Raw genomic sequence first — 25105 nt, 5'->3', positions numbered from 1 at the left:
GACTACGATGAGACCTTCTCACCCGTAGCGATGCTTAAGTCTGTCCGAATCATGTTAGCAATTGCCGCATTTTATGATTATGAAATTTGGCAGATGGATGTCAAAACTGCATTCCTGAATGGATTTCTGGAAGAAGAGTTGTATATGATGCAACCAGAAGGTTTTGTCGATCTAAAGGAGGCTAACAAAGTGTGCAAGCTCCAGCAATCCATTTATGGACTGGTGCAAGCCTCTCGGAGTTGGAATAAACGCTTTGATAGTGTGATCAAAGCATTTGGTTTTGTATAGACTTTTGGAGAAGCCTGTATTTACAAGAAAGTGAGTGGGAGCTCTGTAGCATTTCTGATATTATATGTGGATGACATATTGCTGATTGGAAATGATATAGAATTTATGGATAGCATAAAGGGATACTTGAATAAGAGTTTTTCAATGAAAGACCTCGGTGAAGCTGCTTATATATTGGGCATTAAGATCTATAGAGATAGATCAAGACGCTTAATTGGACTTTCACAAAGCACATACCTTGACAAAGTTTTGAATAAGTTCAAAATGGATCAAGCAAAGAAAGGGTTCTTGCCTGTGTTACAAGGTGTGAAGTTGAGTAAGACTCAATGCCCGACCACTGCAGAAGATAGAGAGAAAATGAAAGATGTTCCCTATGCTTCAGCCATAGGCTCTATCATGTATGCAATGCTGTGTACCAGACCTGATGTGTGCCTTGCTATAAGTCTAGCAGGGAGGTACCAAAGTAATCTAGGAGTGGATCACTGGACAGCGGTCAAGAACATCCTGAAATACCTGAAAAGGACTAAGGATATGTTTCTCGTTTATGGAGGTGACAAAGAGCTCATCGTAAATGGTTACATTGATGCAAACTTTGACACTGATCCGTACGATTCTAAATCACAAACCGGATACGTGTTTACATTGAACGGTGGAGCTGTCAGTTGGTGCAGTTCTAAACAAAGCATCGTGGCGGGATCTATGTGTGAAGCAGAGTACATAGCTGCTTCGGAAGCGGCAAATGAAGGAGTCTGGATGAAGGAGTTCATATCCGATCTAGGTGTCATACCTAGTGCATCGGGTCCAATGAAAATCTTTTGTGACAATACTGGTGCAATTGCCTTGGCGAAGGAATCCAGATTTCACAAGAGAGCCAAGCACATCAAGAGACGCTTCAATTCCATCCAGGATCTAGTCCAGGTGGGAGACATAGAAATTTGTAAGATACATACGGATCTGAATGTTGCAGACCCATTGACTAAGCCTCTTCCACAAGCAAAACATGATCAACACCAAGACTCCATGGGTGTTAGGATCATTACTATGTAATCTAGATTATTGACTCTAGTGCAAGTGGGAGACTGAAGGAAATATGCCCTAGAGGCAATAATAAAGTTATTATTTATTTCCTTGTATCATGATAAATGTTTATTATTCATGCTAGAATTGTATTAACCGGAAACATAATACATGTGTCAATACATAGACAAACAGAGTGTCACTAGTATGCCTCTACTTGACTAGCTCGTTGATTAAAGATGGTTATGTTTCCTAGCCATAGACATGAGTTGTCATTTGGTTAACGGGATCACATCATTAGGAGAATGATGTGATTGACATGACCCATTCCGTTAGCTTAGCACCCGATCGTTTAGTATGTTGCTATTGCTTTCTTCATGACTTATACATGTTCGTATGACTATGAGATTATGCAACTCCCGTTTACCGGAGGAACACTTTGTGTGCTACCAAACATCACAATGTAACTGGGTGATTATAAAGGTGCTCTACAAGTGTCTCCGAAGGTACTTGTTGGGTTGGCGTATTTCGAGATTAGGATTTGTCACTCCGATTGTCGGAGAGGTATCTCTGGGCCCTCTCGGTAATGCACATCACTTAAGCCTTGCAAGCATTGCAACTAATGAGTTAGTTGCGGGATGATGTATTACGGAACGAGTAAAGAGACTTGCCGGTAACGAGATTGAACTAGGTATTGAGATACCGATGATCGAATCTCGAGCAAGTAACATACCGATGACAAAGGGAACAATGTATGTTGTTATGCTGTCTGACCGATAAAGATCTTCGTAGAATATGTGGGAGCCAATATGAGTATCCAGGTTCCGCTATTGGTTATTGACCGGAGACGTGTCTCGGTCATGTCTACATAGTTCTCGAACCCGTAGGGTCCACACGCTTAACGTTTCGATGATAGTTATATTATGAGTTTATATGTTTTGATTTACCGAAGGTTGTTCGGAGTCCCGGATGTGATCACAGACATGACGAGGAGTCTCGAAATGGTCAAGACATGAAGATTGATATATTGGAAGCCTATGTTTGGATATCGGAAGTGTTCCGGGTGAAATCGGGATTTACCGGAGTACCGGGAGGTTACCAGAACCCCCCGGGGGGTTAATGGGCCATAGTGGAGAAGAGGAGAGGCGGCCAGGGCAAGGGCCGCGCGCCCCTCCCCCCTTGTCCGAATAGGACAAGGAGAGGGGGGCGGCGCACCCCCTTCCTTCTTCTCCTCCACCTCTCCCCCCAAGTCCTAATCCAACTAGGAAACGGGGGAATCCTACTCCCGGCGCACCCCCCTTGGCCGGCCGCACCTCCCCCCTTGCTCCTTTATATACGGGGGCAGGGGGGCACCCTAGACACAACAATTGATCGTTTGATCTTTTAGCCGTGTGCGGTGCCCCCCTCCACCATAGTCACCTCGATAATACTGTAGCGGTGCTTAGGCGAAGCCCTGCGTCGGCAGAACATCATCATCACCACGTCGTCATGCTGACGAAACTCTCTCTCAACACCCGGCTGGATCGGAGTTCGAGGGACGTCATCGGGCTGCACGTGTGCTGAACTCGGAGGTGCCGTGCGTTCGGTACTTGATCGGTCGGATCGTGAAGACGTACGACTACATCAACCGCGTTGTGCTAACGCTTCCGCTTTCGATCTACGAGGGTACATGGACAACACTCTCCCCTCTCGTTGCTATGCATCACCATGATCTTGCGTGTGCGTAGGAATTTTTTTTGAAATTACTACGTTCCCCAACAGTAGGGGGTGGGCTATTTATAGCCAGGAGGCAACCCGACCTGATTTGTCCGAACTGACCCTGGGTCGCTAAGGAACCGACACGTGTCCAATAGTCGGATTTCAAACACACGCGGCAGCTTGACTTCGGCTACAAGTAAAGCTGACTCATCCAGCTCTGGATAAGATTTGCTCTCATTGTCTTCGCTTGAAGACATGGGATTTGGTTGAGCATCACATCAGTCACTCTGACTTTGTTCACTTGGAACCCACTTAGCAGTACGGTGGTTCCTGTGACTCAACAAAGAAGAAAAGGAAACTACGGAACAACTATGTCGTCGCATTCCATAGTCTTCACGTGAATGTCATCTCATGTCATAATCTTCACTGTGAATATCTTCACAAACCACCATTGTCTTCAATGTCTTCATACATTTTTAGGGGTCATCTTTGGTAGGTAAACCGAATCAATAAGGGACTACTACCTGTGTTATCCTGCAGTTCTCACAAACACATTAGTCCCTCAACCAAGTTTGTCGTCAATACTCCAAAACCAACTAGGGGTTGCACTTGATGCACTTACAGATTTTCAGGAAGTCGTGCAACAAACTAATCTAGATATCCGATTGCTACAACAACCTCCAAATAGCCCTGAGTTTAATTGTTTGGACCTCTGCTTTCATAACTCCCTCCAGTATCTAACCGACTGCAAGTCACCTACAAACATCCAGGAACTGGTACAGGGTGTGGAAGAGGAATTCGAGAACTATGATCCCCACAAGTTGTATAGAAGCTTTATCACATTAGAAGCAGTTATGTTTGAAGTTATGAAAGACAAAGGAGGAAATTGTCACACCCTGATTTTCATGCCACAACACTTAAGCTAATAAATCATGATAAAATGTGGTTTGACAAAAACTTTTGAGTGTTTTGGACCTTACCTTGATTGGATTTTGTATGTTGTTCGCAAGTGCTCTAAAAATCAAATAAATCCTCCAACTCCTATACTTCATCTCCTTTCTCCAAACTCTTGAACCAATGATCATGCCATGTGTATAGGACATAAAAATAATTTCTTACAAAAATAATTTGGCCAAAAAGTATTTTCTAAAATTAGTTTTCCAAAAACCCTTGAATTGAGATTTGCACTGCAAGTACTTGATTTGAGGTGTGAAAAATCTTTCAAAAGGTATATTTGAAACCTATTAGATATAGGATTCCCAGAAACCACAAAAATATAATTTTAAAAGTTATTTTCCTATTTTATTTAAAAGCTTTTTCTTAAGTCCAGAAATGGTCTTTAATAGGGAAAAATTATTTTATTGTTTCAAAAATATTTGACAAAAATCAGGGAAACTCAGGGGGCATATATTTCCCATATATAAGAGTTTCAACACATGGTCATGTTCAAAATATTGGTCAAATCCCTCAAAAACCCTTTCTGGATATTTCAAGCTTTTGAAATATTTACAAAGGAAATATTCCCCAAAAATTCCAAGAAAATTCTATTATGTCTCATATGACATGTTTGATGAGCTTGCCAAGCCTCATATCATGGAGAATAGTATAACCCCATGGAATCCCCTCAAAACCATTTCTGCCCATTTCAAGGATTTGAAATATTTCTACAGGAAATATTTTCATAAAAATCCAAGAAAAATCCAGCAAGTCAAAAATGCATATTGTGATCACCCTGCAAAGCCTCATGTCAATCAAGGTCATTTTGGTTCACCAAAATGCCCCAAAACCCTCTCTGACCAGAATCAAGTTTGAACAAGTTTGTACTACCAACTTTCTCTCCTTGACCTCAACTTTTGTGAGCATGTTCATATGCCCAAATGAGGCCACTACACCAAGTAGTGCATCAAGGAGAAGTGTTATGCTCAACTAGATCTACACAAGTCTAATTTCTGCTCATTCCTAGGGTTTACAAAAGTTGCATTGGCAACTTTGCCCAAATAAGCTCCAAATTGGTGGAAGGCCCTAATTTTATGTGTCATTTCACCCTGTGGAGTCTCATGGCAATTGGAAATCATTTGCTTGCCAAAACCTTTATCAAACACCTTCTGCCACTTATCAAAAATCACCATTTTGACCACTAAAACTATTCTCCTTGAGCTCCACTTTTTACCACAGCTCCTCCTAGACCTCTTCTACCTCCAGTAGCAATGGCTGCAGCTCAGGTCAATAATTGAGGGGTGAAACCACCTCTTTTACCTCTCTGAACAGCCCTTGCACCCCTCTTCCTCACCTCCCTCCTCACTCCAGTGGCCACCCAAGGCATCCAAGGCTTTCCCCACATTCTTTACTCCTCCCTAGAGCTACCAGACACACTTTGCCGTGCCCACTTTGCCAAAAAAATGGCATGCCGGCCATTTGCACGCTCTGGAGCGCGCTACAGTGCACTCCCGCACTGTAGCCGCCCCCTGCCAACCGCCTCCGGCCACCTCGGGCCTCCCCAACGTGTCTCACGAGGCCGCCTCGGCGTCTGGGACATGGCAAGCTGCCGGCCCCCTCCTAAACCTCTCCCCTCTCTCCTCCATGGAGCTCGCCCGAGTGCGCCGTAGGCCGCGTCCACGGTGCACCACGGCCCCTCTATTTAGAGGCCCTCCCGAGCTCTCCTACGGCTTCTTCCCGCTCTCCCTCTTCCCCAGCAATCTCCCAGACAAGACACCTCTACCCCTCGCGCCCTCCTGCCCCCTCCATGGCTGCCATGGTCGCCGTCGGCCTCCACCCGGCTCCGGCGAACCACTTCGGTGACGAACATGCGAGCTAGGACGCTTCCCAGTCAGAATGCCTGTAGGGTTAAGGCAGATGGCATGGGTCCAAGTTGTCAACGAAGATTTCCGCTGCGATGCTATACTCAAGACTTGACCATAATGGTCCTACTTGTGTAATACGGTATGTATGGATGTAAGACTCTTGTTATTCAGCTTCTGTGTGTTCAGTGAGCATTGATCTCTGGGATCACTATACACATGCATTCGGTGATCACGACTTATGAGTCGGGGTCCCCACAGAAATCAATATAAGTTACCACACTTGCACAAGGATCGTATTCAGAATGCTGGCAGGGAAATAATCAGTGTATATTGCGACAGTCAGGTAGTTGTTGATACCAGGGCCATTATAGAAGAAATTGAAATTGCAATAGGAAAAGAAAAGGGAAGTAAAGAAGTAGTTGTAGAAGGGAAAAGAAGGAAAAGTAAAGGGAATGGAAGAAGTAGCAATAGAAGGGAAAAGAAAGAAACATGAAGAGAAGGGAAGTGAAGTGTATGTCTTGTGAATGTCATGTGTATTGGATTATTGTAATTATTTGAATCTATTGGATTTATTTGAATTTATTTCAATTATCTGGATTTATTTGAATTATTTCAACTTATTTGAATTTATTTGTTGCTCGTCTACCCGTACTAGTATTAGTCCTACCAGTCACCTGTTGTGCAGAGGGTGACTGCACTTTTTGTTTAATATGGACATGTGTAGGGTGCTTGCTTGCATCAGGACATCAGAAAAGAACATACTCTCTTGTCTCTCTTGGGAGAGATTAACTTTAATTAAGCCATTTCTCTTGCGAAGCAAGTGCCCTGTTTTACTGACTGTCAAAAAGCCATAGTACCCCAAAATAACTTCTGCTTAGTGCTAGAGCAGATCTTCTCATCTAAGATCCTAATTACTCCTACTAATGATGATATCTCCTTGGGGCCAAGTGGTTGGCAGTATTACTCCTACTAGTATTTTCATGATTCAGCGCCATGCAAATGTATTCCATCAAAAACAGAATCAAAGACATAATGTGGGAGTAGTAGTGGATATTTATTGCCCATGCTGATTATTCACTTCACAAGGTTACCTAGTACTCCATCAAAAACAGAATCAAAGATGGCATGGCATGCTTGACGTGATGTAACTAATCTTTGTGCCATAATCTTTCCCATTTTAGAAATGCACTAATCTTTGCCATGGAGTACTATAGATATAGATTGAGTAACTAACGGTGTTACTAATCTTTGCCATGGAGTATTTCTAAAATGCATGAAGGTTATGTATAGTGAAGTGAAACTACAATTTTGTCATGGATTGGTGATGGTACTGAAATTTGTTGGTAAATCCTTCTGATTTGGCAGGATCCACTACTCACCAAGGCTTTTACTGCCCTTCAGGAAGCCAGCTGCTTTCCAGATCATCATTTAACAGGGGAGGAGGACACAGGATAGTGGTTGCCCAGTGCTTTATCATCAACACAGCTGGTGCCAGATCATCTACTTTCCATGGCAATCCGTGATGGGAAAACCATTTTAGTAAGTTCAAGAGAATAAATAAGTTACAGATTTCATGCACAAAGTGCTAGACAGTAGACATATGGAGTGAGTTTTTTGCTCGTAAATCTGCTCTTGCTTAAGCAAGTTTTTGACTGAAACACCTTCAGTAGTGTAACGCCCCGGACACACCCGTCGGTGGTCGTTACTCCTGGCGGGATTTAGACTGGCCCCACAGATCAATACTAGTCTTTTCTACGCACTTTGTCCTCACTCGTGCGCACCCGGGAGCAACTTCCCGGTCGGTCACCCATCTTGAAACTACTCCAAGCTGAGCACGCTTAACTTTGGAGTTCTGTCCGAATGGGCTTCCAAAAAAGGAGGAATTCCTTATTGATATGAGTAGTCTACCATCCCTAATAAGCCAGGCTATCACATACACCCCCACTCAGAGGAACCAACGTCCTCGTCGAGCCACAGGAACGTTCCCTCTTGGCACATACGTCTGTGCATCCAGTCCGGTACATGTACCATGCCGTATGCCACAACGGGTCAAAAACGTCATGAACAACATGACCGCGCACTTGTCCGCAAACATCCGTGTAACCGCGAGGGTCGGCTCTGATACCAACTTGTAACGCCCCGGACACACCCGCCGGTGTCGTTACTCCTGGCGGGATTTAGACTGGCCCCATAGATTAATACTAGTCTTTTCTACGGACTTTTGTCCTCATTCGTGCGCACTCGGGAGCAACTTCCCGGTCGGCCACCCATCCTGAAACTACTCCAAGCTGAGCACGCTTAACTTTGGAGTTATGTCCGAATGGGCTCACGGAAAAGAAGGAATTCCTTATTGATATGAGTAGTCTATCATCCCTAATAAGCCAGGCTATCACAAGTAGACACCACAAATCATGGCCTCACCTTTGCTTGTTGGTGCATTTCGAGCATCCTGCGGCAGTCCAGCCTTGCGACAGGGGCAACCAATGATAGCCGATACCCTCGAAACAGCCTCACTGACAGCTATTTCCACTCTTTCCTTGCGGAAAACCTTGACGATGTCTTCTTCCTCGTCTTGGTCGATTGGCATCGTCCTGCCATTGATTCCTCGCAGACCAACGCCTTTTCGGGACCACCTCAGCATAATATTCTCAAGGATGCCAACACTTTGAAGTAACTTCTTGTACTTGTTTCTTTCTTGGTGAGCTCTGAACCGTGCCTATTAGAATAAATAGGTGGACTTGCTTATGGACTGAACAAAATCCTCAAAACATTAAGGATGCACTAGTACACATCACATAATTACTCCACGCGTAATACAATGTTCTGTTCTGACACAAAGATTAGTTACTAAATCTAGCATTTTAGAATTAGTGGCATTTTAGCATTTTAGAATTAGTGTATATTTAAAATGTTGTTGAGACAGTACTAATTTCAGAGTTCATAGTTCATGACTGAATTTAGAGACAGTAAAAATCTTACTAAAAACAAAATTGTTCAGAGATCGAATGCTTGCAAAATTGTTCAGTTAACTGTGCAAAATTGTTCAGTTAATTGTGCAAAATACTCCAAAATCTAAACTAGCAGAACTAGTGCAAATATTCAGTAAATTTAGTAAATATGGAGTAGAGAAGGGAGGTTGACCCAGGCTGTAGGACTTGGGGTTGATCTGCAGCAGTGCAGAAAACTTGTAGCCGCCGCTGCTGCTGCCAAGTGAGCAGGCGCGACCCACTGGACAGCCCAGCCGTGGTGTTGCAGGCGCGGGTCTTCCACCATAGAAACAACAAAGAAGACCCAGCCGCCATCGTATTCCTCGTGGAGTTGTCGTCGCCGTCTTCCACACTCGCAAATCCACGACCTTTAGCTTGCCGTTGTCGTCGGGCTCGTCAGCATTTAGCTTGCCGCATCTCCTGTCGTCGTCGGGCTCGTCGGCCTCTATGTTGTTGTTGGTGGTCCGGATCCAGCGCCTCCGGGATCTCCGACGGCGGTTCCGACGCAGCCGGAATAGAGCGCGGCGGTAGCTGGGGAAATCCAAGATTCTTTTGAGGAAGGAGGGTGCTTGGGCAGGCAGGCGAGCGGTAGCTGCGGCGGCGGAGCAGGAGGCAACTGCGGCAGGAGAGCGGGGGAGCTGCGGCGGCGGGGAGAAGGGCAGTTGCTGCTTCTATCGGAGGAGGACGACGAGGAGCGCGGGTTTGGTCGGGAGAAACCAGATGTGTTTTTTGCAAAATTGCCCTCGCGACAAGAATTACAGGATGGAGGGAGTGTACTAGAGTAACAATTTTTGTACATTTCATTAACATATTTCAAAATTATGGGTTTTAAAATCATAATTAAATTATGTTTTAAATATATGTATTAATTTTTAAGCATTTTTGAAATTTAATCAGGTCTACAAAAGGAACAAAGTGCATTCTTTCGTTTTTAAGGTTCTTTTGAAAGGCTTAATTCTTCATTCACAGCCTACTGCGGGCCTCTGGTCTCAAATTTAGCCCAGGGGATCGAAATTTATTCCGAGCGGTATAGAAACTTAGAGCCCACTAGCCCAGCAAACCCTATTATCCCGTATATAAACCCCCCAGCCGGCCCCCAATCACTCCAGTCCCGCACCCCGCAGCCGCCGCGCGGGCGCGCACGCACTATCCAGCCCCTCACCCTCTCCTCTACACGCGGCAAACCCTAATCCAGCCCCGTCGCCCAAAGCCCCAAACCCTAATCCAGCCCCGTCGAATCTCCCAGCTTGCCGCGCATCCGGTCGATCTCCCACCTCTCGACACCTCGCGTGCGTCCACGGCGGCGCGAACAAGGCGTCGGCAGCGAAGCGAAGGCAAGGGCGCCCATCGAGCGACGGTCGGATCTCCCGGCTCGCCGCGCATCCGGTCGACCTCCCACCTCTCGGCACCTCGCGTCCACGGAGGCGCGAACAAGGCGGCAGCGAAGCGAAGGCAAGGGCGCCCATCGGGCGACGCTCGGATCTCCCATCTTGCCGCGCATCTGGTCGATCTCACACCTCTCGACACCTCGCGTCCACGGCGGGGCGGCGCGAACAGGCGGTGGCAGCGAAGCGAATGCAAGGGGGGGGGGGGGGGGGCGGCGGCGGAGCTCTCAGCCGTTCCCACATATCCGACCTGAACCACCCTTTTGGCTCTCCAGCTTTCCATCTCACCCGACTCAGTCCACGGCGTCAGGGTATGCTATTTTATCCTCATTCCTCATTATATCAAACGCTGTCCTCTGATGTATAATTTGTAACGTGATGGGCAAATGCCTACAAGCAATTCATTAGATTGATTTAGTATGTTTTAGTCCTGCTAATTTGATATTAGCCTCTCTATGTACTTGTATGTTGAGTTGCTGACAGAATGGATGGTTGTGTGCGTGCTTTACTTCTCTTAAGCAGAAACTATGATATGATTAGGTAATCTATTATGAGGCCATTCTATGCATAGTTCTAGATCTATGGGTTCACAAATTAAAATAAGTTAATTGAAAGTAAATGGTACTACCTCTATAAAGAAATATAAGAGCGTTTAGATCACTAAAATAGTGATCTAAATGCTCTTATATTTTGTTATGCATGAAGTATTTATGTAAAAACCTAGCGTGCATTTGGTATTCTTTTTGCTTAGAAAATGTTCTTTGTTGGGTGAGCACTTGTATGTGCCTAAGTACTGAAGTTGGTTTTCTGTATGATTATGCAAGTTTCTGTACTTCATATTGACATGACAAACATAACTTGTTAATTTGATACACTTAGTCACAGTATTATCCTGGTTCATTTTATTTTTGTCCACAAATCTTGGCACGTAGTAGTACTAGATATAGGTGTTATACTGCACCATTATCAACAACCCTATCCTGGTAATTGCTCTGAAGCTGTGTTTTTCCCGATAGGCTGTGAAATGTTGAATTGCTGCTCTAATATGTGGTATACTTTTGCTGCAGTTTACAGCTTTTTTAGTTTGTTCAAATTCCGTCTTTTGAGTACATTTTGATACTGAAATTGGAAAATGTGTGTTGATTGTTTGATTTCAAATACGTGTTGACTGCTGATGTGTGTTGATTGTTTTATTTAAAATAAGTGTTGGCTTACTTGTTTTTCTGCTTATGTCGGATAATATAGTAATAAAATTTGACTTTCTGCTTTTAAGGAATGGATCAAGGCCAAACCTTCGACTTCTTGCATTGGATCACCGTCCTCCAGACCCAATTGACCGAATATTGTACTCTTTACTTTGGAGACGCTGCTATCATATGTAGCGACGTTGGTCGCAACTATCTGAAGAGTGCTTACCGGTTTGTCATTGATACTTGGAGGACATTGCTGGCGTGGAATGTTCTCGGTGAGGAATTTCATGGTTGTTAATGGGTTATTCATGATGGACATACCTGCACCATTCACGACTATTGGTGATTTTCAAGACCTCATGACTGATGTTGGAGCCCTGAGCAATGCTTTGCTGCAGTACTACTGTCAAGGGAACATACCTGCACTTTATACTGACCATCTTCATTATATTACCACTATGATCCCATCAGGAATTGGATCTTCACTTGTCTTCCAATCTAGATTCATTTGTCTGATTTACTATCATTTCTCATTCTCATTGACGGATCCCTGGACTTTGCTGCTTGCATCACTTGCAACAGCAAAGAGCCATCTTGGGGATGATGATGCACTTCAATTTAATAATCTCCTTCAACAAGCTTGGAATGATTTATGTATGGGTCAATTTACACCTGTTGGTAAAAATTGGACTGTTCAAGCTGAAAAGAATCCAATCTTTTATGAGGTTATGATCTGGTACAGCAGGCAGGCAGGGTTACCTCCAAGGAATGGATATAGAGGTAATCCTCAGTCATTATACAATTTTGGAAGAAACAACAAGGTTCACGCGCCTGAAAAAACAAAGGTATACATACTACTATGTTTGTTGTAAAAAAGATTGTTATATTTGGGCTGGAGAGGAAAAGCTCTATTGTAAATTTTACATCTGGCTTCTGTCATTCCAGGGGCCTAGGGGAGCTCAGCTAGGGCAGATGGAACCAGTAGCACCCAATGGTGCAGGGCATTGGCGATGGACGATCATTTCTGTTGCAGGGCAAAGGGGATGGGGCTGGGTGTGGCAGCCTGCTCAGGGTCAGTGGTTCTGGCCGGCTGTACCAGGTGATATGCAGTGGCGAATGAGCAAGTGGCCAACTTCCCCGGTGCTGCCTCCACTACCAGCCCAGGTAAGTGGAATGAGGTCTCTTGGTTTCATGGATACATAAAATTTGAGGCATATACATTGAACAGTGTCTTTACATCCAGAGAATCTAGGACATATGCTAGGGAAGGAGTGCGGGATGTTCTTTGCCCATGCCTCGGCCCTTGTCCTCATATTCTTGCAGTGCAGAACACCGGAGTGGTAAGTTTTTGACTCATATTTGTTCAAATTTGGAAGAAAAATGCATAAATTGTAATTAAAATTTGTTCAAATTTGGAAGAAAAATGCATAAATTGTAATATTAAAATTTCTTGTGAATACAGTATCGAGCAGCCTTACAAGAGATACAAAGAGGCAATGGATGGTTGACTGCAGAGTAAGTACACTTGTATTTTCTGACAAGTGAAGCATGATGTTATGGTCTGATGCCATTTTTACACTTGTACATGTAAACGTAGATAGCATATGTATTTTATATCATGTATTTATATTCTTCTGTCATTCAATCTGCTAGAGCCAATTTTTAGTTGCGAAACAGGCCTGAGATAATGACCTACTTTATTTGAGTTTGAATAGGGAACATGAAGTTAGTTTAAAGTGTAGCTTCAGTTCTATGCTTCTCTCGGAGTTAGTTTTTTTAGCTGAAGCTTGCCATTCTGATGGAACTTTGCACACACATATATTTAGAGTAAATTAATAGTAATTACAGGCTCAATGTATATACCATAACAAACTTACCTTAACACCTATGAACTACAATTCAGGGAAAATTTTGTATTGCTGAAACTCCAGGTGTAAAGACCTGTTTCATAGATATAAATGTCTAGATTTCAATTGTTTTTCAAAAGTGCAGTTTTGTGATGCTCTTTTTTGTTAAATCCAGGCCTGCATAGCATACTCAGAAACTCTTAAATCTGCAGCTATGCCGAATTGGCTCTTAATTTCGTAGCTCTGCAAGATCGTACATTAAAAGTGTACAACCTCCGTCCCAAATTACTTGTCTTAGATAGATATATCCGTATCTAGACAAATCTAAGACAAGTAATTTGGGATGGAGATTGTAGTTCAGTAATGCTCTTTAATTTGGGGACGGGGACACATTTCAATGACATATATGTAGCGATCCCAGTCAGGGCCTGCTAGAACCTGCTTCGTTAAGGAACGCTAGAACCTGCTTCGTTAAGGAACACTTGATCTTAATATTTGCCTTTTAGGCTCTGCTTTGGGATGTTCTCCTTTTTGGGAATGTGTTAACCCGGGAGGATAAATGGATAACTGACTATCCTTTATGCACCATCCAACTTGTCTATGATTCCCGCAGGAGGATGTTGCATTTTCCTGGGGTGTATACTGTGCAATTTATGTTTGGAAGAAATAGTTTGGCTTGTTGTTAATAACACATCTGCTATACAGGTCATGCCTGTTTTCTCCCATTACCGAGGCACAGCTGAGATTAGTTTGGATGTTCCAATGCTGGCAAGATTTGAGTTGAAGGCTGCGGCAATGAACTTGTGGGCTGATTCGCAATGCGCTCCAGATTGATCAAATTCTTCAAAAGTTGCACTGATGAGCCCATGCATTGCTGAGTGGATCTTTTTGTAATTTTCTATTGCTTAGATCTACTTACTGAATCAGTGAATCTTATTGAATCGTGTTGCTCATGACTTGTAAAAAATCATCTAACTTCCTGTAGCACCTTACCGGATCTTTTATCAAAAGTTGCACCACTTCGTCTGGAAATATTTATTGGAGAAATGGATGTATCTAGATGTATTTCAGTTCTAGATTCATCCATTTTTATCCATATCTTGGACAAGTATTTTGGGATGGAGGGAGTATTATGTTTGAGTTTTGGAATGGAAGTGTTTTCTTCAAGTAGGAAGTAGGAAACTGATAGCTCCTAATAAGGAATTCAATTGCAAAACAGCAGTTTAGACTGAGTTTGGTTGCTGCATTCGGTACAGATCATTATGCTGTGTTTGGATGTTTGTATTTGGGCTTCGAAACGTGATTTGGTATTGGTAGGGGTTTAATTCAGATGATCGAATGTGCTTTGTGGAGCCTGGAAACCGAGTAAAATGCAGGTATACGTATCACGTACGCCACGTCAGCTGAGGGCCCGCAGTCAGACGACTTGGCCATCACCGGAAGAGGTGAGAAAGTTGTTTCCTACCCTAGCTGCCGCCACCAGCCATGTGACTAGGGAGGCGATCTCTTTCCTCCTATCTCCACCAGTCGGGGCACTGGCCCCCTCTTCCTTTGGCCGCTGCTCTGGCGACAATCTCTTTCCTCCTATCTCCACCAGTCGGGGCACTGGCCCCCTCTCCCTTTGGCCGCTGCTCTGGCGGCAGAAGGGAGGGGGGACATGTTTCTTTGCAGTTAGGTTTTGGATTTGTAGGTCATGGTGTGTCGTTTGGATGATGGGAGCCGCGCCCGGATGAATAAGGGCCTGACGGCTTTCCACCGGCTTCGAGGAATTATAGAATCTGCAGAGCACCTAATTCTCCATCATTTTAGCCTTGTAGCTCCGCGAGCTGAGTCTAGAGCGGAGAGACTCCGAACACTCCCTAAATCTGCCTCAACTCCACTCCCACACCGGCGGTGCCTTTTATGGCGGCGTATCAGAGTTGTTGGCATTGTGTCTCTGCTGATATCTCAGATCGCCAGTGTTAGGGTTCATGGATGGTGTGTCTTCTACTCTGTCCCCGTTGTTGTGGCGTTGTCTTCGACGTCATGGTGGAGCAGAGAGGTTTTGTCGTTCAAGAGTACGCGCAGACGGTTGTCTACGCAAGTGACAGCTGGAAGATGGAGTATCTTGTGCTGGGTCTGTGGTTGAAGGATGACAATTTTGGTTTCCTCCTCCGACGTCGTCGTCATGCGGGGGTATCAGTTCTGAAGTTTGATGGCGTGTCCGGGGACATGTTGCCCCGATCTGTTTCTTTCAACGGCTATGATTTTGCTTCTAGCAAACTATTTTGGAGATCTGTAAAGCTGTTGATCAACGATGGAGCCGTGTCGAGCTTGGGTGAAGAGGTGATCTGTCCTTTTACTCTTTGGTGGCTGCTTCGGCGGTGTCGAAGGAGAGGGACAAACGCTTGTACTTTGCATATGATTTTTTTATCTTTTCAGTCATTGTTGGTGTTTACATGCCATGTAACTTGATCTTTGTTCTATATAAATGAGACATGTATGATCATAAAAAAAAGATAACTTGTCATCCCTGGTCAAATCGCAGTCGCTATCCCCAATCATCACACTCGACGGACGGCGTCAACGTTGCAGACAGTTCGATCTGCGGCGAACCTCCCATCGCCGTTGGCATCCTAACCGCGCCTCTCCCTTCCGTCGCCGGCGGTGGCTCGCGCCGCGGCTTGCTGGGGCGAAGCTTTCCGCATGAGGCGTGACGGCGGGAAGAGCCCTGACAGCTCCCGGAGGTGGGCCACGTGCGGACCGCTTCCATGGATGAGTAGATGGTCGTGCGGGCACGTCCTCCTGGCGACGGCTGTCAGAGACTGTAGCGACGCTGTGACGCCCGCTGCTCTACTGACCGCCATGGAGGTAAAGTGCAGCTTCGTGCCGTCGGATGTTTAAGGTTGCAATGCTATTCTGAATTTGAACGGTTGTGTCTGTCGACCATTGCTATGCAGGGTTATGATATGGATTTGTTATGAAACGAAATTTCTTTGTGTACTGCAAGTAATTGGTGGAGTTCTGAGACCGCTTTTGCTGTGAGAGTGCTTGTGCTGTGTAGTATAACCGTGTCCTTTTGCTGAATCATGAACTGAGAGTACTTGTCTTGTGTATGGCTCTCTCCATTGCACATATTTATTTGAGTATGATTGTGCATTTTTGCTGAATGAAAATAAACAGTTTGAGACTACTTTTGCACAGTTTATGACATGGCTGAGCTAAGAGTTCTTGTGCATGAAAAGATATCAATACATGTGCAAGAATATTGCAATTGAGACTGAACTGAACTTGTGCATTTGTAATATCAGCGCAACAGTACTTGTGCTCAAATGATCTGAATTTGACCAAATCTGCATGAACCACAACACATCTGAACTGAAGATAATAGAAGTTCATATATATGACTGAATCCGCATCGAACAGAACATTGTTTAACTGAATTTGCCTGAACCACACCACACATGTAGGTCCTGGATAGTACATAAGCCATAATTTAGGAAATAAAAGAGAGATCCAACAGCTTGATCATAAGCAGAACACAACCATTACAAGCTCTGTAGGTGATCATAAGCAAAAGACAGAAACACTTTTAATAGTTCATCAACAAAAGACTGAAGCACATGCATTTTACTCCTGTAAACCTCACCCAATATAGAGCCGAGCCCTCCACACGCGAACGCTCTCTCCCGCAATATGCCCAGATTCCGTCTGAATTCCCCTCGCTTCACTCTCCCGCAAAACGTGCACGCGAAATCCACGCGGCCAGCCGAGGCCGACGCCTCTCCTCTGCCCGCAGGAGAGATTCTATCTGTTTGACCGGTAACCATCATGTTCTTCTAGCTAATCTGGCTGCCTTCCTCCTTGTTAAATGTTGTATATCTTCTATCCTATCCGATGTGCCATTAGATTGATCTCCAAGAAGTTTTTTTTTTGAAACGAAGGCTCAAGAAGAGCCCGGCTTTGAATTAACAAAGCCATCAACCGGTCAAGAGTACAAGACTGCAACTTACAACAAGAAAGAGGAAAGCGGAAAGAAAAAGATACAATGTGCTCAGCAGAACAACTCGAAGGCAAAGAGCACACACCACTCTTGCCATCGAACGACGCAAAGCCAAGAACTAGCTAACCTACGGAAACACCAGGAGGAGGGCACCACCATTCATGATTTGTATCGCTGGCTGCCACCAAAGGGATCAAACAGGGCAAACATGATCTGACTCCGCCGACGCAAAGGGCCCCTACCCTACCACCTGGGTTCGACGGGTGCCGCACTGGCGGCCGACGGAGTGATTCACCCTAGAATCCAAATCAGAGTGCCCCGACTGCGAAAGGAGAGGCACAAGGGACAGACCCACATGAAATGGAGAACCGACCACCAAAACACCGTCGTCGACAGTAGCAAGGCAAAACACCGAACGAGAGTTATCGGACGCAGATGCTGAAACCTTAGAGAAGGCCAAAAGGATGCGACACCATGCCCTTGGTCAAGGATAGGAATCGCCACACCGAAGGCCTACCGCCGGCATGGAGGCAGGGACCCCAATCCCCTCGAACCAGCGGCTGGAACCCTCCGCACCTGGACCAGAGAAGGATGCCGTTGATGAAATGAGGCCACCACATGCCGCCCTCGAACCACACCCAACTCCACCACCACTCGAGCCATCTCTGGACGACACCCTCAAGAAGGAACATGCCACCAGAATGCCGTTGTCGCCAGGAAAGGGGGGCCTGAGGCTTTCACCTGAGCTCTTGGACGGGATGGGAGGAGGAGGAGTCCCACCGAAGCCTCCAACAAAGTAAACGACGCACAAAGGCGCCACCTTCGGTGTGGCCGCCACGCCGGCTAGGGGTTTCCCCCGGATCCGCCCCCAAGCACCAGATCTGCGCACCCGACGCCCAGATCCAGCGACCATAGCCGCCAGAGGCCGAGATCCGCGCGAATCGGAGTAGATCGAGGTCGAAGACGCCACTTCTTCATGGCGCAAACGACTGGCGAGGAGTCGCCGCAGCAGCCGACGCCCGCCACCTCCGCGCCGCCCTCACGGCCAGGGAGATGGCCCGCCTGCACCCGCCGACGCCACCCGCTGCACAGGCCACGTCGCGCGCCGTCGTCCGGGGCCGCCGCCCCGGAAGCCGAGGCCCTCCACACAGGGTGAAGCCACCGAGATCCCCGCCGCCACCTTCATCAGAGCCGCGCGGGCTCGCCGGGGTGCTCCTCTGGCGGCGATGGAGGAGGGGAAGGGAGGGGAGGGGGCTAAAGTGTGGCGGCTAGGGTTGGCCCCCCGAGTCGCCTCGGAGGAGACGACGCGCGGGGGGGGGGGGGGGGGGGGGGGAGGGGGGGAGCCAAGTCACGTCTGTGCGTTCTATGGTTGACAATCGATTGTATCTCCAAGAAGGTAACAACACTAGTTTGGAGGCCATCAAGATTCCCCCTATGCATTGCCACCTCTAGCGTTCACCCACTCTAGATCCACTCACGATCTCAAAAGAAGAAAATGAGATCACTTAGATGCAGCAATGGTTTTACTTTTTTTTTGGGTTTTTTGCGGGGGAGCGATGGAGATATCTTGCCTGTGTTACCACTCATTATATGCAGAGTATACTCAGATGGAGTATGTAGCTTGCAACTAATACTATTTGGCAACCACTTCAGGCACTGCCATACACTGCTAGAAACTAATGTTTATCAAATCACATGTTCCCGTCTTTCTTACGGTCTTCTTTGTGCCATCACATCGCCTTGGCATGTTCTTTGTTTTGGAAACGTTTCAACCGTGGTATTATAAGAGCATACCACATCACCTTGGCAGAAATCTTCTTCTTGGGGCGCTCGCCCTCGACATCACTAAGGTCATCGCGGCTGATCTTATAGCGCAATGCACCGTATACTGGGCACGCGTTCAAATCCTCGTACTCACCGCGGTAGAGGATGCAATCATTAGGGCATGCATGTATCTTCTGCACCTCTAACCCTAGAGGGCAGACAACTTTCTTTGCTTCATACGTACTCTCGGGCAATTTATTGTCCTTTGGAAACATCTTCTTTAACATTACCAGCAACTTTCCAAATCCCTTGTCAGATACACCATTCTCTGCCTTCCATTGCAACAATTCCAGTGTGGTGCCCAGCTTTTTATTGCCAGCTTCGCAATTCGGGTACAACAATTTCTTGTGATCCTCTAACATGCGCTGCAACTTCTTCTTCTCCTTTTCACTTGCGCAGTTTCTCTTTGCATTGGCAATGGCCCGACCTAGATCATCAGCGGGCTCATCTGATGCCTCTTCTTCAGCTTCTTCCCGCATTGCCGGCTCAGCTTCTTCCCCCATTGTTGTACCATCGTATTCAGGGAACCCATGGCCAGGATAGCTGTCGTCGTCCTCTTCTTCTTCATTGTCTTCCATCATAACCCCTCTTTCTCCGTGCTTGGTCCAAACATTATAGTGGGGCATGAAACCGGACTCAAACAGATGGACGTGAATAGTTTTTAACTTAGATTAATTCCGACCATTCTTACAGCCACCACATGGACAAGGCATAAAACTATCCGCCCGCTTGTTTGCCTCAGCCGCAAGCAGAAAAGTATGCACGCCATCAAAGAACTAGGGAGAGCATTGGTCATCGTACATCCATTGCCGGCTCATCTTCATTACACAACACCGGAAAGACCAAATTAATACAAGTTCATACATAAATTAAAGTTCATACAACACTTATTCTCATAAAACAAACATACAAATAACTCTCTAGCCAAAGCATTTAAATGCAACAACAAATGCGATCAAGATCGCAACTAAGGTAACAATTGATCCAACAACATGATGATACCAAGCTTCACTATCAATGGCATATTTTCTAATCTTTCAAATCTTCAAGCGCATTTTCTTCATCTTGATCTTGTGATCATCAACGGCATCAACAATATGCAATTCCAATTCCATCTTCTCCCCTTCAATTCTTTTCATTTTTTTTCAAATACTCGTTTTCTCTTTCAACTAAATTTAACCTCTCGACAATAGGGTCGGTTGGAATTTCCGGTTCACATATCTCCTATATAAAAATATCTATGTCAACTTGATGGGCATAATTTTTCATAAACACGAAATGCAACAAATAGTTATAAAAGAGAATATACCACATCCGAATCATAACCTGGACGAGGGCCGACGGGGATGGATATCAAAACCATGGCACTATGTATAACAAACAATGTACGAGTAAGATAATTATACGAGTAACTATATATCTAAATCACACAAACATGATTTTTTTATATAAAAAAGATAAGAAAAGAGGCTCACCACAAGGTGGTGCCGGCGATGGGACGGTGCGGGCGATCGACGGTGGTTAGGACGGAGACGGGAAGGCACTAAGTAAACCACACCTACATATGCAAACTAAGAGTTATTTTGACCTTAAATTACATATAAATCAAATACTACCACATATAATTTCTCTCAAAATAAAACCCACAAATCACTATACTTATAGAGCATTGCAAGAGCTAATCTAGCAATGAGAGATGAAAGGACAAAGTTGCTAACCTTTGTGATCACTTGGATGGATGGGGTGCCTTCAAATCTTCATAAATTTTGGCAAAAATGGAGTGTGAGCTTGAGAGGAAGAGGAAGAAAACAGAGGAAGGGGGAAAGAGGAAGAACAGAGCGCTCGGGCTCGACGAAGGGGTTTATATAGGACGACCTTTAGTACCGGTTGGTTAGACGAACCGGGATAGTCCCGGTTCGTATAACCAACCGGTACTAAAGGTGCTGGTGGGGTCCCAGCCTGACACAAGCCTGCCACCACGTCTTTAGTACCGGTTCATGGCACGAACCGGTACTACAGGTTTACCACAAACCGGTACTAATGATCGCCACCCACCTAATTGTTGGAACCGGCACTAATGGTCACAGTAGTGCCGGTTCAGCTACAAACTGGGACTAATGTGCTTCACATTAGGCCCTTTTTTTTACTAGTGATTCTTCCTTCATCCAGGCCCTTATCCTCCCTCTTTTCTCAAAAGCCCCTCACTTTTCTCAGGTAGATCACATAATAATGCTCATTCTCTAAGACTACACAGCAAACATTCTGACTAGATATTTCCTGTAAAAACACCACGTGCATAGTTGGCACTTCTCATTTGATTGGTGAGTTAAGCTTAGTTCATTCGGTGATATGGCGTATCCGATAAACGCGTGAGGTGCCTCTGACAACTTCATCAATATTGAGGATCCCTCACCTTAGTCTCTTGCAAGATGTTTATAAAGTTTAGGTGTACGCTCGTACTGTATGTGAACGTCTGTATTGATAAGCAAAAAAGAAAAAAGAATCTGTATTGTGTTTAAAGAAAAATCATAGCATCGCTTTCTATGCAGATGTGGTACTAGCCACAGCAATTCAGCATCTGTCTGCCAGCGTTGGACGGCATAATTAGTAATCAAGCCCAACCAACTCCTGCTATCTGCTGACTGTCGCCTTTAATACTTGCAGCTCGATATTTGATTGAGCGCGCAATGGCCGTGTAGCACCCCTTCAACTATAGCTAGTTTGCCAAAAGAAGAGTGTAAAAGCTAGTTTGCCCCTCAAGTTTTCCAAAAAAGAAAAAACTAACTAGCTACTCCCTCTGTAATACATCTGTTTAAGCGTCAACTAATTTTAGACGAAGGAGATGATAATAATATGTGGACATACTGCGAACTACTATTCTCTAAGCTCCCTAAGGTAGGGACTCTTTGGTTCCTCCTTTGATCAAGGCCTTCCAAATTGAACGCGAAATTGACTTACACTCCCATTCTTCCAACATATCTCAACTCCCGAATATTTGTGGTTGTCCCGTAGATTTGTTACCACACATGTGAATTAAAGGTCATGATGTCAGTTCGACGCCATCTCATGTGCTTTTTCTTAAGCTTCGGTGCGAGCCGGTCATCGAAGCCACTTGCTAGACTCTAGTTAAGTTTGTTTGTTCCATTTTATTTGGTGATCATAATATGTTTTGCGATAATGATATGTGAACAAACGTTTTGGATAATCAAATTGTTTTTTGGAGTCAATGCCACTTTTTACCCAATGTTTATATATTTGTGAGTGTTTACGACATTAAAAATTTTCTGCCACATTTTACCCCACAGTTGTTATATTTTGTTAAGTTTAACCCATTTTAACAATATATGTCTCAATTCTGACCGACTGCGTATACTTGTAAGGCTGGCGTGGTTGGTGATCCTTATTCCAACTCAAAAGCGTAAACCAACTAGGTGTGTCCTTAGTAATCGTGAAAGCTAGCCTACAAACTGTGGCAAATCCGGCAATGGTTGCCAGGGAGCTCTTCCGTCGCCTCGCTGCTCCTCATGGCACCCTTTGTTCGGGAAAAGAATTCTATGAAACCAGGTTTCACGCGAGACCCATCCCGATGAATGACATGTGGCATTCACAAATCACAAAGCATCCCCCACCTTCCACTTAAAATCAGGGGAAGAGAGATTAGATGCTTTGTGATTTATGAATGCCACGTGTCATCCATCAGGACGGGTCTCACTTGCTAACCGTGAGACCTGGTCTCATATAATTTTTTTCCCTTTGTTCGTTCCCGACTCACCACTCCTGGCCTCACGGAGTGGATCTGGCTTAGGGGTGGGGATGCATGTATGGTCGTGTGGGTAGGGAGAACAATCCTATACGGATTGCGCTTCCTAGTTGGCATCGAAGTCATCGGCCATGTCGGCATGATAAGTGGGCCTAGCCAGTCAAAATAAATTGTTAAATGTGGTAAATCTTGACACGATGTAATGACTTAGATGAAAAGTGTGGCAGAAATTTTCTCTCAAAAAAAAGTGTGGCAGAAATTTAAATAGGGCAATGTTGTCAATAATATAAAAACGGGGAGTAAAAGGTGATATTGTCGGACAATTGTGTGTGTGCGCGCGCGTGCGTGTGTGCGCCCGCGTGCATGCATGCGTGCGTGCGGATAAAGGAGGCAATGTCCACCGCAATTCCACAATACTATCGAGATGAAGCGAAGGGTGGACGATGCAATAGATGTATGAAATATGCTGCATAGTTGATTTTAATATAATGATCGCAATTTCTTTTTGCGGTGATATATAGGACAAGGAAGTTTGTTAGTAAAATGTACTGAAATTCATTTGCTAAACACGTCGATTTTCTAAACACTTCGTGCTTAACGATAGTAAATAAAAGCTTATGTGATATATATACTAGTACTAAATATGTATAGTTGGTTCGTTCAACAACTTGTTATTATGGCGTGGTCACGGAAATAAAATTGCGTAATATTGTCCGGTCCATCGTTATCAGACAGAGAGAGGAACAGCGAGAAAAATTCATAACTCCGGGTGGTTGCAAACGGTGGTGATAACATGCTGTGGTACCAAGATTTGAATACGCCCACATGACTGATCACGCTCGCGATCCCATCGCAAGAGATCGCCGGTGCCCAAACGCCACGCATCTATAAAACCCACCGGAATTCCCACGGAAAGGCAGACCAACCAGACTCCCAAGCCCCGAACAACGACGATGGCCATGTCTCCCCAGTCCCTCCTCCTCGTCCTCGCCGTCGCCGCGACGGCCGCGCCGCTGTCACACGCCGCCTGCGCCGACGGCGGCGCGACGCTGCTGCACGGGGTGGCGAACGACGTCCTCCTCGAGTACGGCCTCCCCAAGGGCCTCCTCCCGGACTCGGTCAACTCCTACACCTTCGACAACGCCACCGGCGACTACCAGATCGAGCTCGCCAGCAGCTGCTACGTCTGGTTCGGCGACCACTACGTCTACTTCGACAAGAACCTCAGCGGCACCATCTCCCACGGCGCCATCACCAACCTCTCCGGCGTCATGGCCAAGAAGCTCTTCATCTGGGTCTCCATCACCAGCATGACCGCGCACCTGGAGAGGGGGATGATCGAGTTCCGCGCCGGCTTCATCACGGAGGACGTGCCGGCGTCGCTGTTCGAGAAGATCCCCGTCTGTGTCGACGGCGTCGGGGAGCAGCTCCGCGGCGCGGCCGGGGTGGTCCGGGAGCTTGGCCTGCTCCCCGTCGCCGAGGTGTGAGTGACTTCCAAGTCCAAAGTTAGTTGCTTCCATGCCTTTTGCTGAAATTTACTATATATGGTTGGCAAAAACATTTGCACCTTTCTTGTTAGAAAAAGAGAGATGAGACTATGAGAGATACAGTCGGGGTGCGATCTGCGATGTAATGTGGGGAATTGCATATTTGAAGTTCAATAAAATAATCTTTTATAAGAATATACGAGCAGAAAAACAAACGGTGGCGAATCAAGTGCTGGTATGATGAGATATCTAGTGATCATTGAATGTATGGCAGTACTTCTAGTCTTCTACTATGCCTTTTCATTGAAATGGAACATGACCTCCGTTAGAGGTGGAGCTATTCGAGCTCGTGATCCTGAGTTTTAACATGGGCCGATTGATCAAATAGGTTTTGAGTCGGATATAATTTAGCAGGACTGCTTAGTAGCACCTGATACCGTGGTCTCATTCGATTAACCACGAGTTTCGCCACTGAGGTACCTTCCCCCATGCTTGAAACGAACTCACTCGCTCAACTGCTCGGGCACTGCGACCTTATGAATTACGGTTGTGTGCATTGTAAGGATGCACAAGACGGAGATCTAAATGGCCAAACAAATTGACCACCCTCCAAGGTCCGATTCCATGATGGATTGATGGAGCTCTCACGTCGCGGGGCTGCGCCAATGTGTCGACCGACAATGAGAAGACCATGCTACCCCACAACATACCAATATAATTATTGATGGGCTTTGGCCCCGCGTGAATCAATTATTTTCCTTGGTCATCAACAGTGGAGGATGGTGTCAACGGCGGCCACTGTGGCTAGGCACCTTGGAAAGAGCGGAACCAAGGATCTT

At 45.6% G+C, this 25105-nt stretch overlaps 1 protein-coding gene and 1 long non-coding RNA gene across 2 annotated transcripts; both read left to right on the top strand.

The window, feature by feature from the left end:
• Window positions 1-9899: 9899 nt before the first annotated feature.
• Window positions 9900-14232, top strand: LOC125550315 (uncharacterized). The gene is made up of 6 exons (XR_007301570.2): window positions 9900-10487; window positions 11450-12211; window positions 12312-12530; window positions 12610-12706; window positions 12829-12881; window positions 13919-14232. It is a non-coding gene; the product is annotated as an uncharacterized LOC125550315 (long non-coding RNA).
• A 9408-nt stretch (window positions 14233-23640) lies between these two features.
• On the top strand, window positions 23641-24461 carry LOC125550316 (uncharacterized). Its single transcript, XM_048713287.2, has one exon. The coding sequence runs from the start codon at window positions 23733-23735 to the stop codon at window positions 24264-24266; it is 534 nt and encodes a 177-aa protein (XP_048569244.1). The 5' UTR covers window positions 23641-23732; the 3' UTR covers window positions 24267-24461.
• The last annotated feature ends 644 nt before the right edge of the window (window positions 24462-25105 follow it).

The sequence above is a fragment of the Triticum urartu genome, chromosome 4A (genome assembly GCF_056163025.1).
Source record: "Triticum urartu cultivar PI428250 chromosome 4A, HENAU_Tu73, whole genome shotgun sequence".
In the NCBI taxonomy this organism is placed as follows: Eukaryota; Viridiplantae; Streptophyta; class Magnoliopsida; order Poales; family Poaceae; genus Triticum; species Triticum urartu.
This window is presented reverse-complemented; position numbering and strand designations above follow the sequence as displayed.

Excerpts from the sequence above, each read along its gene's own strand:
- LOC125550316 (XM_048713287.2), top strand. The coding sequence starts at position 23,733 with ATGGCCATGTCTCCCCAGTCCCTCCTCCTCGTCCTCGCCGTCGCCGCG.